The following is a 14,183-nucleotide window of genomic DNA, read 5'->3' on the forward strand; positions in this document are numbered from 1 at the left end:
TAAACTGACAGGCAACTGCAGAGTCTCTTTTTTCTAGCTTACCTGGGTTCAGTCAAACTAAAAATACATTGTTACTTACCTTGCTGCATCTAGAATCTGAAAAATCCTCCACCTGTTAAAGGAACAGTAAAACCAGTCGCTAGCAAGAGCTTGGTAGGAGAGGAGACAAAATAATAAAAGTTTTCCATTGTGCTTTAAGAGCATATTTCTCCAGCTTCCCAAACCTCAGGGAAACAACTCATAGATGGCTTCTCCACTTTGCTCCCCACCGGCTCCTCTCAAGTAATGGAGAGATTCCCAATCAGAAGGCTAAAAGGGGCAAGGCTGCACTGAGAGCCAGATCCCTGGAGGGCTGTGGTCTGGGAATGATGGATCTACCACTCGCTCATGCTAATTCCATCCCCCTTCACAGAGAGCAATGGGAATCTAGGTAAAAAAAACAAAAGCCAATAAAACAAAATCCAAACCAAACCCAACCCTGTGGCATCACTGAAATGGAAATGACTGATTGAAAGGTCCTAGGAGGAATTGGCAGGGATCTTTCATATTATCAGGAATATATGAAACACAGATAACAAAAGGAAAATAAAGAACAATTAGACTTTACTGATGCTCTTTAAAAAGATGAAAATTCAATGCACACATAAAGTGATATATAAATCATCTCTCTAGTCCCTTCCACCCAAACACAAGACATCCATCAAAGTAAGCAATGTCTCCCCATTCAAAAAACATGCTTAGCTGTTTTTATAATGTATGTCTTGAGGGTCACAAAACACTCATTCCACTGTGTGAATTTCTAATATTATTAGCAGGCAGAGACTGTGAAGTTATACACAGGTCAGTTGCCAATTTGAGGGTTCAAATAGGCTCAGTTAGCCTTTTGTTTTTTATTATGCCAGAACAAGGAATTTTACAATGTAGCAACACTTCTTTCATGCCCGAAGTGGGCTACACTTCTTTTATGCCCGAAGTGGGCTATATACCCTGTGCATTTTCTTGGGAGAAATGTTTCTTTATAGCAAATATGCTTTGCAGGCCTTAGAAGTGAGTTAAGAGAGCCTTTTTTAATAGTATGGCTAGCAGCAGAGCCTTTGAATCATCATTTGAGAAGCAATACATGGCTCTTTTATTATCAGTCTCTGGTGTGGTTAAGCCTCCTTTCCCTGTTTCTGAGCTGTTAAGACTGCTGGGGAAGCAAATGTCATGAGAAACAAAAGTGATATACTTGGTGAGGCCTAACATCAAATCTGTTAGACAAGACACTCCTATTAGTGGACTTACCATCCAGAGCCCAATGTGCTCGTCTTCTACCCCAGCCGCAAGAAATAAGTAATCTACAATGTACTGACCTACCCCGTGATTTAGAGTCCCTACACAGTGAAGAGAGGCTATGATCCCTTCCACAAAATTTGGCCTTGTGAACAAAAATAACACAACTTTGGGTGAAAAGACAAAACACACACACACACACGCATACACACACACATGCATACACACAAGAAAATATTTTTAAAAGGAAAACATAAAGCCATATATTGATTCCTAGGATCAGAAAGTTCCAAAGTTAAGTATGCAGCAGTTTCCAAAGCCATAATTTTTATTTCACTGTACTAATAGAAATTCTCAAATAATGTTAAGTGTATAAATAATTGATTATATGGGAATGGGATCAATTTAACTTTAATCAAGGAACTATTATTGTCTCTTGAGATTTTTTTTATTTCTAGGTAAACTTCTTGACTGCCTCATAAAATTTGCCCGGTGATTGCACTGAGAGGACTTTTGGAAGCTCATTGCCTTACCTGGGAGCCCAGGTGGGAAGAGGTGGAGTATTGAGTGATGATCCGGGAAGATGTTACAGGTGCATCAATCAAAAGGGTGGCCAGTCATCGGAAGTGAGCCAAAGTTCATAGGGAAAAGGCAAAACAAAAGAGACATACTAATTAGAAGAAAATGAATTAATTTTAAGAACCCATTTTATGCATACGCACACACACTCTCTTTGGGAAGGTTCTTTAATGAAATCCTTTAAAAAGGCCCTTTAATCATGATGTTTTATTAAAAAATATTTATTATCTATTGTGTGCTAGCCGTTGTTAGAGGTACTAAGGATATAGTAGTGAATAAAACAGACAAAAATCCCTGACTCTACAGAGTTTACAATCTTGTGGAATATTTTTAGGCCATCTGCTTGGAAAAGAGTTCTACAGAAATGTACTGTATATTACCAATTCTAGGAAAGAGTTTCTCCCTGTTTTATTTATGCCTTTGTTTATGTATGGAGAACATACTCGATGGCATCAGATTAAACATTTGCATTAGAAAGAATTCTCTTTCGGATTGGAAGGGACGTTATAAATTCATAATTTCTCCTTGTGGAAAGTCCTCCCAACAGGCTGTAAATCAGGTTTCTTTTCAGCTGGGCCATTTGCTACCCAGAGAATGCCATGTGCTTGCACCTTGAAATACTGTAAAAACAGGAAGCCTCTAAGTGGCAGTTTCATAATACTGTAGTCCCACATCCCAACAGTCTTTCTCATTTGTTGCTGTCATGTTCTTTAACAGCTGGCCTGGCTGACACTCTAAGATGGGATTCATCAGCCCTCAGCAAGCCACATCCTGGGAAAGCAGCAGCACTGGATGGACAAAAGGAGCTGTGGTTATCATGCCCATGACCCAGACACTGGCTGGAGAAAAAGCCATAGGAATAACCTTCCTCTGAGCCAGGTTCCAGAAGATGTGACTAAATGTCACTCAAATGGTACTTAGGCAACTGCCTAAGCATCCAATCAGCAAGGAAGGCAAAAGATGAAAATGAAGAGAACACATATATAGCATTGGAGTAATGGGAATAGCGGGAGACTTGGGAATCCAAAAGCTCCAGATGTGGATTCATCCTAATCAGGAACCTCAGACCATGACATTTATGCTTGGCATTTACATTCTCAGGGTGGGTGCTTAGAGCTTCAGAAACGAAAGTGAAACGATTCACTTTTGTATGAAGGATCCAAATTAAGACCTGGAAAACCCAGGATGAGGTAAAAATCCAAGAGCTCTGGACTGAGAATCAGGATCCCTGGTTTTTAATCCAGGTTTTACCAATGACTCATTTGTTCTTGGGCAAATTCTCTTCTCCACTCTCCCAGTGGGCTGTATGACATGAAGGTGCTTGACAAGATGGTTTCTAAAATTCCCCCAGTTCCAATATTCTTTCATTCTCTAATAGCTTTCCCTTGAATTTGCGTGCCACGTTACTTAGAAGTGTGCCAATCCCTAGTCATTTTCTCAGTACAACATGCTATTAGTAGTTCATAGAGCCCAGAGCGCAGCCTTCAAAGAGTTTATGAGTAAATGAGAGTATATCCAAAATCATAATGGCCAAATTTAAATGCAACTGAACATCATTCTGTCCAGAGAAACAGCTTTGTTAATTTGAAACATAGAGTGGCAGATTCTTTATGATGGAAAAATTATACAAGGAAACTTAATTGAGAAAAACAAGAAAAATCGAATTGATGACCAATTGACCCTCTTGCACCGCCACCACCCTCCACATTTCTCTTTCTGCTCATGCAGATTCTTCATCTGCCAGGAGCCTGGGATATTGGTGATGGCTGTTCATCAGCAGAGACCTCCAGAGCCACACACTTCCATATAACAGCTAGAGAGAATGAAGTTGTTAAGAAACCCACACCAACACTGTTTGGGTCAGATTGCAAATCTGCAGCAGACAGTACACTCTATGATAAATAACTGCCTACCACTGTTCCAGAGCTGCCAAGCAAATGGTCCATTCCACCTCTCTGGTTTCTGACACTGAACTGGTGTGCTCACCCTCCCTTTAACTGCCACACCAAGAGCTGACGTGTTTTAGAATTTCCATGTTCTCTCATGTAGAATGCCCTTCCACCATCATTCTGGTCTCACCTACTCTGTTGCTGCTCAGAAACCCACCACTTCCTTTTGTATCTCAAGCCACCTTCCTCATTTGATCTCTCAAGGCCAAATACAGTATATCCTAGCAAAAAATGCCTTATGTTAATACATGCTAAATTTTATTTCCCTAAATGGAAAGGGGTGTGGTGCCCCCAAAGTTTCAGGCTAAGGACTCTTGCTCAAACTGGTGGAGGTGAATGGAGGAGCCAGGCAAAGGGCCTGGGTGTTTCTTAAGGCCCTATGCAAAACAAGCTACTGGTCTTTTTTACTTGCAAAGTGTTAAAATGCTTGACCTCAGCCTTTTGCTTATGCACAGTCCTGAGAATGTGGTGTGGGACCATGAAATAAGTCCAGTAGTCACACAGACTGGATTCTGGTCCTAAGGCTCTTTCACTTACCAACTGCATGACACTGCAAAGGCACCTTAATCTCTCAGCCCTGATTTCCTCACTTACAAAATGAGGACAAGGTGGGGCATGGTAGCTCACGCCTGTAATCCCAGCACTTTGGGAGGCCGAGCAGGTGGATCACCTGAGGTCAGGAGTTCGAGACCAGCCTGGCCAACATGGTGAAACCTCGTCTCTACTAAAAATACAAAAATTAGTCTGGCATGGTGGCAGGCGCCTGTATTCCCAGCTACATAGGAGGCTGAGGCAGAAGAATCACTTGAACCTGGGAGGAGGAGGTTGCAGTGAGCCGAGATCACGCCACTACACTGCAGCCTGGGTGACAGGGTGAGACTCTGTCTCAACAAAACAAAACAAAACAGCAAAAACCAAAGTGGGGACAAGTATAGTGCCTACACTGGTGATGATCACCATCTTTAACAACAGATATGGTATCGGAACTGATCAATCAGAAGAAAAGACAGCCCTATCAGAGCAGAAACCAACAGCAAACGACATGGGTAGGTAGGCCCATGTGTTTCGGTCTAGAAGGGTAGTTCCTAAAGTACTTGGGAAGATTAGATGTGATTATGCATGTAAATCATGTAGCAGAATGTCAGGTCCACAGTCATCATACAATACGTTTTAGGCATTATTACTGTCACCTAGGGAGGAAGACCAATCAGAGAATTGTCTAGAGGCATAGTGAGTCTATGGCAGGCCTGCCACACAGCTCGCAGCCCCCTGTAGCTGAGCCATCTTGTTGCCCTGGGAGAAGAACCAGCTTTTCAAAAGCAGAGCTCAAAGACACGTGCATGTAAAGGCCATGTGGAAAGTAACCACATCACTGATATGGGAGAGGGCTGTCCCCAACATCTGTGTTCTACTGTTTGACTGCTATTAATTCCTCCTAGTTCCATGCCAAGTCCACTGGAAATCACGCATACCTCATGAGAGGGAGCTCCTTATGTTTGGCATGAGAATACTGGAATCCAGAATATTCTTTCAAATATGTATTCTTTGAATATTTGTTTTAACCTCCCAAGGAATAGCCTTTGGCACAACTATGAAGTCCCTTGAGGTTGCCTTGACTGCTCTTTTCCCAGTGTCTGCCCTCCCCCAGATACTAAACCTGGTTTCCAGACCTACCCTCCCAGCCTTTCGTTCCCTGCCAGCTGACAAGGATTCCAACCTGATCCTTGCTTTTGGGCAAGAGCATCTCAAGACTTCAGAGCCTTCTAGATCCAGAGGAATGACCTTATATTGGTTTGATCTCCAGTCCTATGACATTTAAAAAGGACATATTTTTGATAGGGATGTGTCCCCATATCTTTCCACTTGTACTACCTTAAATGACACAATCCATAAACACAGAGCTATTTTAGCTATGTCAAAAACCCTTAGGTTCAGAGCCATTGGTCACTTATTCCCTAGAATGGACATTGGAGGAGAGAGAAAAATATAGCACAAGGTAACAGAAAGAGGCCTGGAATAGAAATAAAAAACTGATACCCCAATGCCAGCTCTGCCATTAACTGGCTGTGAAACCCTGGGCAACCCCATTCCCAAATGAAGATGGCTCCCCGTTTCCCTATCTCTACAGTGATGGTGTTGGATTAGCTGATTTCCCAAAGGTCCTTGTTCATGATAACTTTTTTTTTTTAGATGGAGTCTCACTCTGTTGCCCAGGCTGTGCAGTGGCTCAATCTTGGCTCACTGCAACCTCTGCCTCCCAAGATCAAGCGATTCTTCTGCCTCAGCCTCCTGAGTAGCTGGGACTACAGGTGCCCGCCACCACACCCAGCTAATTTTTTTGGATTTTTAGTAGAGATAAGGTTTTGCCATATTGGCCAGGCTAGTCTGGTCTCAAATTCCTGACCTCAAGTGATCCACCTGCCTCGGCCTCCCAAAGTGTTGGGATTACAGGCATAAGCCACCGTGCCTGGCCAATAACATTTTAAGACTTTATAATGAATTTGACTCAACCAGGAACATTCCTATGAAGGATAGCCTGGGTTCTTACAAGCAGAGACTTAGACAAAAACACTCATGCATTTCTCTAGCAAACGCTGGGGCCAAAGTCAGAGCAGATAAGTCTGTCTTCAGTGTGCCACTCTTCCCATCAAGTGCCCAGAGCCCCTGCCCCACACTGGCTCCTCAGGGAAGAGTACATGGGCATGCCTGAGATTCTGGCTGGTGCCTAGCACACAAGAGAGGGATCAGGCTTAACTTGGACATGATGAGCGAATTTGAGCGGACCTACTGATGGCTTAGTGTGGTAACTCTCTGAGGTTATATTTGGACTGAGCCACAAACCTAAAGGAATGACTAATACAGGCAAATAAGCCCCTCTGTGCTGGCAAGTCATTTTGGTACCATCCTACTGACAGCATAGAGTCACCTTCTACCCCAGGGTGCCTATCATATCTTGTTCGATTCAGAACTCAAGTGGCTGCTATAAATGACTGATATGGGAAGTTCTGGCTGAACACGGTGGCTCATGTCTGTATTCCCAACACTTTGGGAAGCCAAGGTGGGAGGAATTCTTGAGCCCAGGAGTTCAAGACCAACCTGGATAACATAGTGAGACCCCATCTCTACAAAAAATACGAAAAATAGCTGGGCATGGTGTCATGTGCCTGTGGTCCCAGCTACTCTGGAGGCTGAGGCAGGAGAAGCGCTTGAGCCCAGGAGTTCAAGGCTGCAGTGAGCCATGATCATGTCACTGCACGCCAGCTTGGGCAACAGAGTAACACTGTCTCTAAAACTAAAACAAAACAAAAGTTATTTTTGCAATCATCAATCATAAACTCGAGGATATGTCTTCTAGTGATCTTTTAGAGACCTCTAGTGTCACCCAACTCTTCCCTGACCCTGAGACTTTGAGAGGGCAGGGACTTGCCACAGATCACAGAGCACATCAGTGCCAGAGACAAAACCAAGTCCATTTGTCCCTTTACTTGACAGCACATCATCCACCCTGTGTCCATCAGAGCCTGCCTAGGGGCAGCAGACAAGCAAGCACCTGCTCTCCTAGACTCAATCACACAACCCTTCACAACAATTCACAGAGCAAGGGCTGCAAAAGATTGGGAAAACAACCATAAAAGACTCCAAAGATCTGAAACTCTTCTTTCTCAGTAGCTGTTAAGTTGTAAACACATTCTCCTATGCTTCTCTCCACATTTCGTTTTCTGCCTAAATGTGCTTTTACTACATCACATGGTAACAATCAGAGATTCTTATATCTCTTTCATTTTGAGAAATAATGCCGTATACCTGGGTCGTGTATTGCCAAAGCACCAACTGCATTTTGGAAACCAAGTGGATCTGATAGGGAAGACTGCCAAACAGCCCTTTTCAAATAGTGTTTTATCTGTTGGCGATCCAGTCAATTCTCAGTTGCACATGTCTTGTCTAAGCTGTTTGTCTGTGGTCTGCAGTCCTTACAGAAATTGCCTCCTCCTCATCTCCTCTCTCACACCCCTGCCCAGCAGATTTTAGTAAAAATTTCCCATTTTGGCATCATAAGAGTGCCCTCTAGTGCTGATCTAATTAACAATCTGGACACTGAAGGATTCTTGTTTTCGTGGAAAACGGGTTTGTCTATAACTTGTCCTTGGCTATGGCAGGATACATTGTTTCTGAAAACATTCCCACAGCACCTATTTGACAATTTAGTCTTTCAGAAAGCAGTGAAAGGGATGTTTTGCCATTGAACAAACAAAGTAAAACAAAATAAAACAAAATTGAAGGCCATAAAATAAAACGTGGCTTGTTTTCCCTTCCGAGAAGCCTTTCCACTCATGATGTGGGGGAGCTAGTTGAGTTACAAAAAAAAATGTGCATAGGTACAGGCTGACTTCTTCAATTGAAACTTGACAATGATTTTCATACGTGTTTTGGAGTTCTCCAAACACAAGCATCTGTATTTGTATGGTAGGTTCCAGTGATGCATTTCAATTTGATCATATACATATAGTATTTTTGACTTAAAGGAAAGAAAGAACGAATAAGGAATCCCTTAGAAATTTTCTGGGTGTAACAGGGCCTGCTTTCTGTTAATAAAGGCCGAAAAGTTTCATTTACAAGGTAAGTGTAAATATGTGTGCTGGCAGTTATTTTGTCCCATTTTATTTCCATGTTTCAGATCTTTGGGTCTGGAAGGTCCACAGATGATGCTATTTCAGCACTGTTTCAAATCAGAAGGAAGGTTTTCATTGTATCTTTTACACAGCTTCGCATGGGGCTGCTACTCTATGGAATCCAAAATATTTTATGCTGACACAGACCAAGGATGGCAAGCTGCCAACACAAGATATAACTGCTTCATTCACATTTTTACACATTTAAAACACAGAGAACGAAAAACTCCCTAACAAGTAATGATTTGGCTAGTGCTAAAATAAGGATCAAGATCATTCTCAGGGAATATTCCACCAAGTCACTAAAAGGATCAGACAATGGAGACACATGAAATGGTCCATTTGGATATATGTCACCTGCTTTCCGCAAAGGAGCTTAGGTCTCTGCTGAAGTCAAGGCATGGTGGGAACCACTGGATTTGGTCTGAAACTTCCTTCCAGCCAGCCCCAAATGAAAAGAGGCCATGTGCTAAAGTGAAGCGAGCACAAGCACAGGAGTTGAGGGAACTATGTTCAAATCCCAGCTTTCCTACTTTTCATTGGTCACTTCAAACCTGTTAGTCTAATTTTTCTCAATAAAACCGTGACTTCCTTGTGATCAATAATACCTAACAGGGCACAAACCAGGTGATTAATGAAACCTGCTGAATTTAACACAACCAACGGTTTTGATGAAAGATATGAAAACTACTCCCACATTGTCCAGATGTTTCCAAAGATCTGAGTGTCTGGGGTCAAGTACATGAAACAGCTGGATAATTAACTTCATTGTCAAAAATCCATGAAAAAGGCTTTAAGCCATTGCTGTTCTTGTCCCCATGCACCTTGCTAGTAGTCTCTGTCACTGTGGCAAATCCACACATCCAGGGCTGTGCTTGAGACCTGTGGCTAAAGGATTCTTTCTGTTTGGCAGGTGTAATATTCATAATTGGATTAACACCGCTGCTCCCGATGGAGGCACTACTTTTGAAATATCATGACCACTTCAGCAGTTTTGTGGGCTTCAGACAACTGTCTACATGAAGATGTAGCATCATTGTGAGCACAAACCTGTTTTCCATGAGGAAACAGGTATCCTTTTATTAGAGGAGTCTCAGTTTCATGTCTTACCTGTAGTTTCAAAACCAGGACCAAAAAATACCCAGTGCTTTTTCCCCAAGCATATAAAATATGGACCAAGTTTGCCAAACCATCTGGCAGAGTACACAGAATATCTTTTCTAGAATTATTGGAAATTTTACCTAAATGACAAACAATAACAATCATACCATTAGCTAACATTTAATGAGTGCTTACTATATGCCAGATGCCACACACTATAGGAATTATCTCATTTCATCCTGAACAAAAGTCTGTACTCATTGCCTAAATGAGAAAACCGAGGCTCAGAGGGACTTGCATGATAAGTGGTAGAGTCTGGATTCAAATCCAGAGTTGTAGGATGCTGGGACCTAAGTTCCTGAGCCACTCAGCTGTACTAACTATATTTCATTTTGCCTTCACAGCAACCCTGTGAGGTAGGCGGCATTCTTCTCACTTTACGGGGAAGTCAGAGAGGCTCAAAGAGTAATTTGCTCAAGGTCATACAGTTAATAAGTGAAGGCGCTGAGATGGGAATATTCAACATTTCCTGTCTCCAAATTCTACGCCTTGTCTAATTCTAATGCACTGTGTACCATGCCTACACAAGGCACTAATGTGGAGAGGGATCACTGTATATAATCTCTCTGGGCATATCACACCTCCACTGAGAGCTGGGGACTGCACCCTACTTACTGTACAAGGCTGCAGCACACTCTGAAGTGCTTCCTGTTTGCCTCTCTTTAGGCCTCTCATGGGACTATTTTTCATTTTGAATTCCAGAACAAACTCACAGGCTATGAGTGCCAAGCACTTGAATACACAAGGAACAGAGGTAGTAGCTCATTTGAAGATGAAAACCTGGTATAAATCTTCACCATAGCTATGCTGCTCCCCTAGGACATAAATCAGGTAGCAGTGGATGGGCCAGGGACCCACAGGGAAAGAGAAGTTGGCAGACAGATCAGGTCTCTCTCTCTCTCTCTTTGAAGCAGTGGGGGGTGAGGTGCTCCTTGCTATTATACCTATATTTCTTATCTATAGGAAAATGCAATCAAATTACATATAGACAGAATCCAAAAAGTCCAAGCCAAGATAACCAAGGGGGGGAAGAAACTGGAAGAAGCTAGAGTATGTGACTCATTCCAAAAGGGCCCGTGTAACTACAATGGTAAGAAGGGCATGTCGCCTTGGGAAAGAGCTGTGCTTGCCAAATGATCAGGGCCATCCTCTAGCACAGTGAACCAGGCCATTCAGAATTTGACCTTGACATCGTTTAGAAACCTATCAAAGTTGGAAGGTACCCTTAAAGACCATCAAGCCCAAACTCTGCATTTTATAGGTCCTGAGAGAAAAAGGGACTCAACCAAGGTCATACAGTCATAACAGGGTCAAAACCATCTCTCAGACCTTGTGAATTCCAGTTCAGGGATCTTAAAAGTACCAAGGTCCCTCTACAAGAAAATGAATGCAGCAATCTATGCTAGAGAGATAGGAGGAAAAAGGTGAGTTGAGGGCCAGTGGCAGAGATCCAGACACGAAGACTGGATGTTGTTTAATTAGAACAATAGCCCCTGTAAGATGCTCTTTCCTATCTCCTTTTACAGGTGAGGAAATCAAGGCTCAGAGGTGAAGGCCTTTGAGAAGGTCATGCATCTAAGACATAAAGAATGGGACTTGCAGGTTGATCTGACTTCAAAGCCTATGTGCTTTTCACACTAGCAATGTTTTGGCCCCTTCGTTTCTCTGTGGCTATCTCCCAATTAGAAATGATGCCCCTTCAAGTTACAAGTGAGTTTTCACATGTTCATTTTTTGCAATGGTAATGAACATTGAATGAGCCTTCATCTGCAAACCCAGATCTGACAAAGCCTTGGCTGATGCCTGATTCTCACTTCCCAGGAATAACTTTGGACTGCCCTTGTCTTCAGGATCCAAGGAAAACAGGCAGAAAGCCATCAGAATAGCTCGTCAACTCCTTCATAACCACAGAGGGCTTTATAATCTCCCCACAGAAACTGCTTTACCACCTAAGGTTGCTGGGGCTGCCTGTCTGACTGTGACATCCAAGCTACTATCTAGCTGGGATGATGCTGTGGGAGTTTCTTCCTGCCTAAGGGCCAAGGATACAGCTGCAGTCTGCATCCAACACTAGGCAGTACTTGCCTCCACACACAGCCCCACCATGGTTCCCCTGTAGCCATGGTGTCTCTTCTTTCAGAAAAGCTGATAGACACTGAAGTAGTGGGGACAGCCCCTGGAGTAGGAAGAAGAATTCAGAACTGCTTATTTGAAGTTGAACTTGCTGAATTGCTAATTGTTTAAGTGGCACATCATTAGACTGCTTGCTCATTCCTCCTCATGAAAATGAGGACACCCCATATATCCTACAGGCAGTGCAGAAATCATCAGGCAGCTGGGTTCGTGTAAATCAAATCCTAGTTTCCCACTGACATACATTCTGATCAATCTCCAACTGCCCAACAGTTGGCAGTTGCCCTTCACACTCTACCTTTAAGCTACTCTGCCCCCAACCCCCCATCAAGTAGGTAATGATCTGGAAACTTGCATGAATTGCTGCTGAAAGGAAAGCCCAATTTAAAGGGAACTTTCCAAAACAACCAGAAAATAAATAACAAAATGGAAAGAGTAAGTCCTTACTCATCAATAATAACACTGAATATAAATGGACTAAACTCTTCAATCAAAAGACATAGAGTGGCTGAATTTATTTAAAAAAAAAAGACCCAATGATTTGTTGCCTACAAGAAACATACTGCACTTATAAAGACACAAATAGACTGAAAATAAAGGGATGGAAAAAGATATTCCATGCCAATGGAAACCAAAAAAAAAAAAAGAGTAGGACTAGCTATACTTGTATCAGACAAAATAGATTTCAAGACAAAAACAATAAGAAGAGAAAAAGAAGGTCACTATATAATGATAAAGGGGTCAATTCAGCAAGAGGATATAACAATTTTAAATATATATGCACCCAACACTGGAGCACTTAGGTATATAAAGCAAATATTATTAGAGTGAAAGAGAGAGATAGGCCCCAATACGATAATAGTCAGAGACTCCAACACCCCACTTTCAGCATTGGATCTATCTTCCAGACAGAAAACCAAGAAAGAGACACCAGACTCAATCTGCACTATAGACTAAATGGATCTAATAGATACTTACAGAACATTTCATCTGACGGCTGCAGAATACACTTTATTTTCCTCAGCACATGGATCATTCTCAAGGATAGACCATATGTTAGGTCACAAAACCAGCCATAAAACATTTTAAAAACCTGAAATAATATCAAGCATCTTTTCTGTCTGCAATGGAATAAAACTAGAAATCAAAAATGAGAAGAATTTGGGGAACTACAAAAATATATAAAAACTAAACAATATGCTCCTGAATGACCAGTGGATAATGAAGAAATTAAGAAGGAATTGAAAAACGTCTTGAAACAAATGATAACAGAAGCACAACATCCCAAAGCCTATGGGATACAGTAAAAGCAGTACTAAGAGATAAGTTTATAGCTATAAGTGCCTACATCAAAAAAGAGGAAAAACCTGTCTTCAAAGGGAATGATCTAATTACTTGCCATTTGGGGTGAGTGTTGTAAGCTTTCACTAGATTCTGCTTATCAGGTTAAGAAAGTTCATTTTAATTTTTATTTGCTAAGAGTTCTTCAAAATCATGAATTATTTTGGAATAATAAAAATTCATTTCCCCCATCCATTGAAATATTCATTTCTTTTCTTTTGCTGAAGTGGTTGAATTATACTAATTAGGTTTTCTAGTGTGAACCCATCTGAAATTGGACTCAATGCATTATTTGTTTTATACATTGCTGGTTCAATTTAATAATAATTGATGTAGGTACTTTTAAATTTATGTTTTAAAATAAATCTAGCTTATTATCCTTCTTGCAAAAAAGAGGAAAAACTTCAAATAAGCAACCTAACAATGCATCTTAAAGAACCAGAGAAATAAGAGCAAACCAAACCCAAAACAGTAGAAGAAAAGAAATAACGAAGATCAGAGCAGAAATAAATGCAATGTAAATGAAGAAAACAATACAAAAGATCAGTGAAACAAAAAGTTGGTTCATAAGACTATTTTGTGATGCATTAAATAATTTACCATTGCAAAGTTGGGGTTTTTAAGGACAGTTAAAAGCTTTCAGGTATGCCAAAATAATGTTGAAAACTTTTCATGATTAAAGAGAGTCACAATATGCATTAAAAAAGGGATCAGGTAATTTTTAAAATAAATCCATGCTCTAAATGTTATTTAAAAGTTTTCAGGTTGTTCCCCAGAATGCTTTTGAAAAACAGGTGTTTTGTAAAACAACTCTACAGAGAAATGTTAACACTTTCATAATAAAACTAATAGACTCCAGTCCTGAGAACAATGCCAGATGCACATAGTAGAAAAAGACCACAAATATTTTTGAATACATGAAGTAGTATTTTCCATTAGGTTTAGGTCCCAATTATGAATTAGGAACAGTCATGTCATTTGACAAAATATACAGTGAGGCTAAAGGAAAGAATGCTTTGTAGAATCATTGTGCTGTGAAGGTGATTGAGATTTCAAATATTCAAACATATAGGTGTAT

The 14,183-nt window shown here is 41.2% G+C and overlaps 1 protein-coding gene across 5 annotated transcripts in view; it reads right to left on the reverse strand.

Annotated features, from left to right (window-relative positions):
* HS6ST2 (heparan sulfate 6-O-sulfotransferase 2) overlaps positions 1–14,183 on the reverse strand; it is a 330,457-nt gene that overhangs the window by 82,217 nt on the left and 234,057 nt on the right. For 4 of the 5 annotated variants that reach the window (XM_055268300.2, XM_063635356.1, XM_063635357.1 and 1 more), the window contains exon 3: positions 80–112. The exons of the other annotated variant lie outside the window; for it this stretch is intronic. In XM_055268300.2, the coding sequence (XP_055124275.1) occupies positions 80–112 (33 nt within the window). The remainder of the gene's footprint in view (positions 1–79; positions 113–14,183) is intronic. 5 annotated transcript variants of the gene reach the window in all.

The sequence above is a fragment of the Symphalangus syndactylus genome, chromosome X, assembly GCF_028878055.3.
Source record: "Symphalangus syndactylus isolate Jambi chromosome X, NHGRI_mSymSyn1-v2.1_pri, whole genome shotgun sequence".
Classification (NCBI taxonomy): domain Eukaryota; kingdom Metazoa; phylum Chordata; class Mammalia; order Primates; family Hylobatidae; genus Symphalangus; species Symphalangus syndactylus.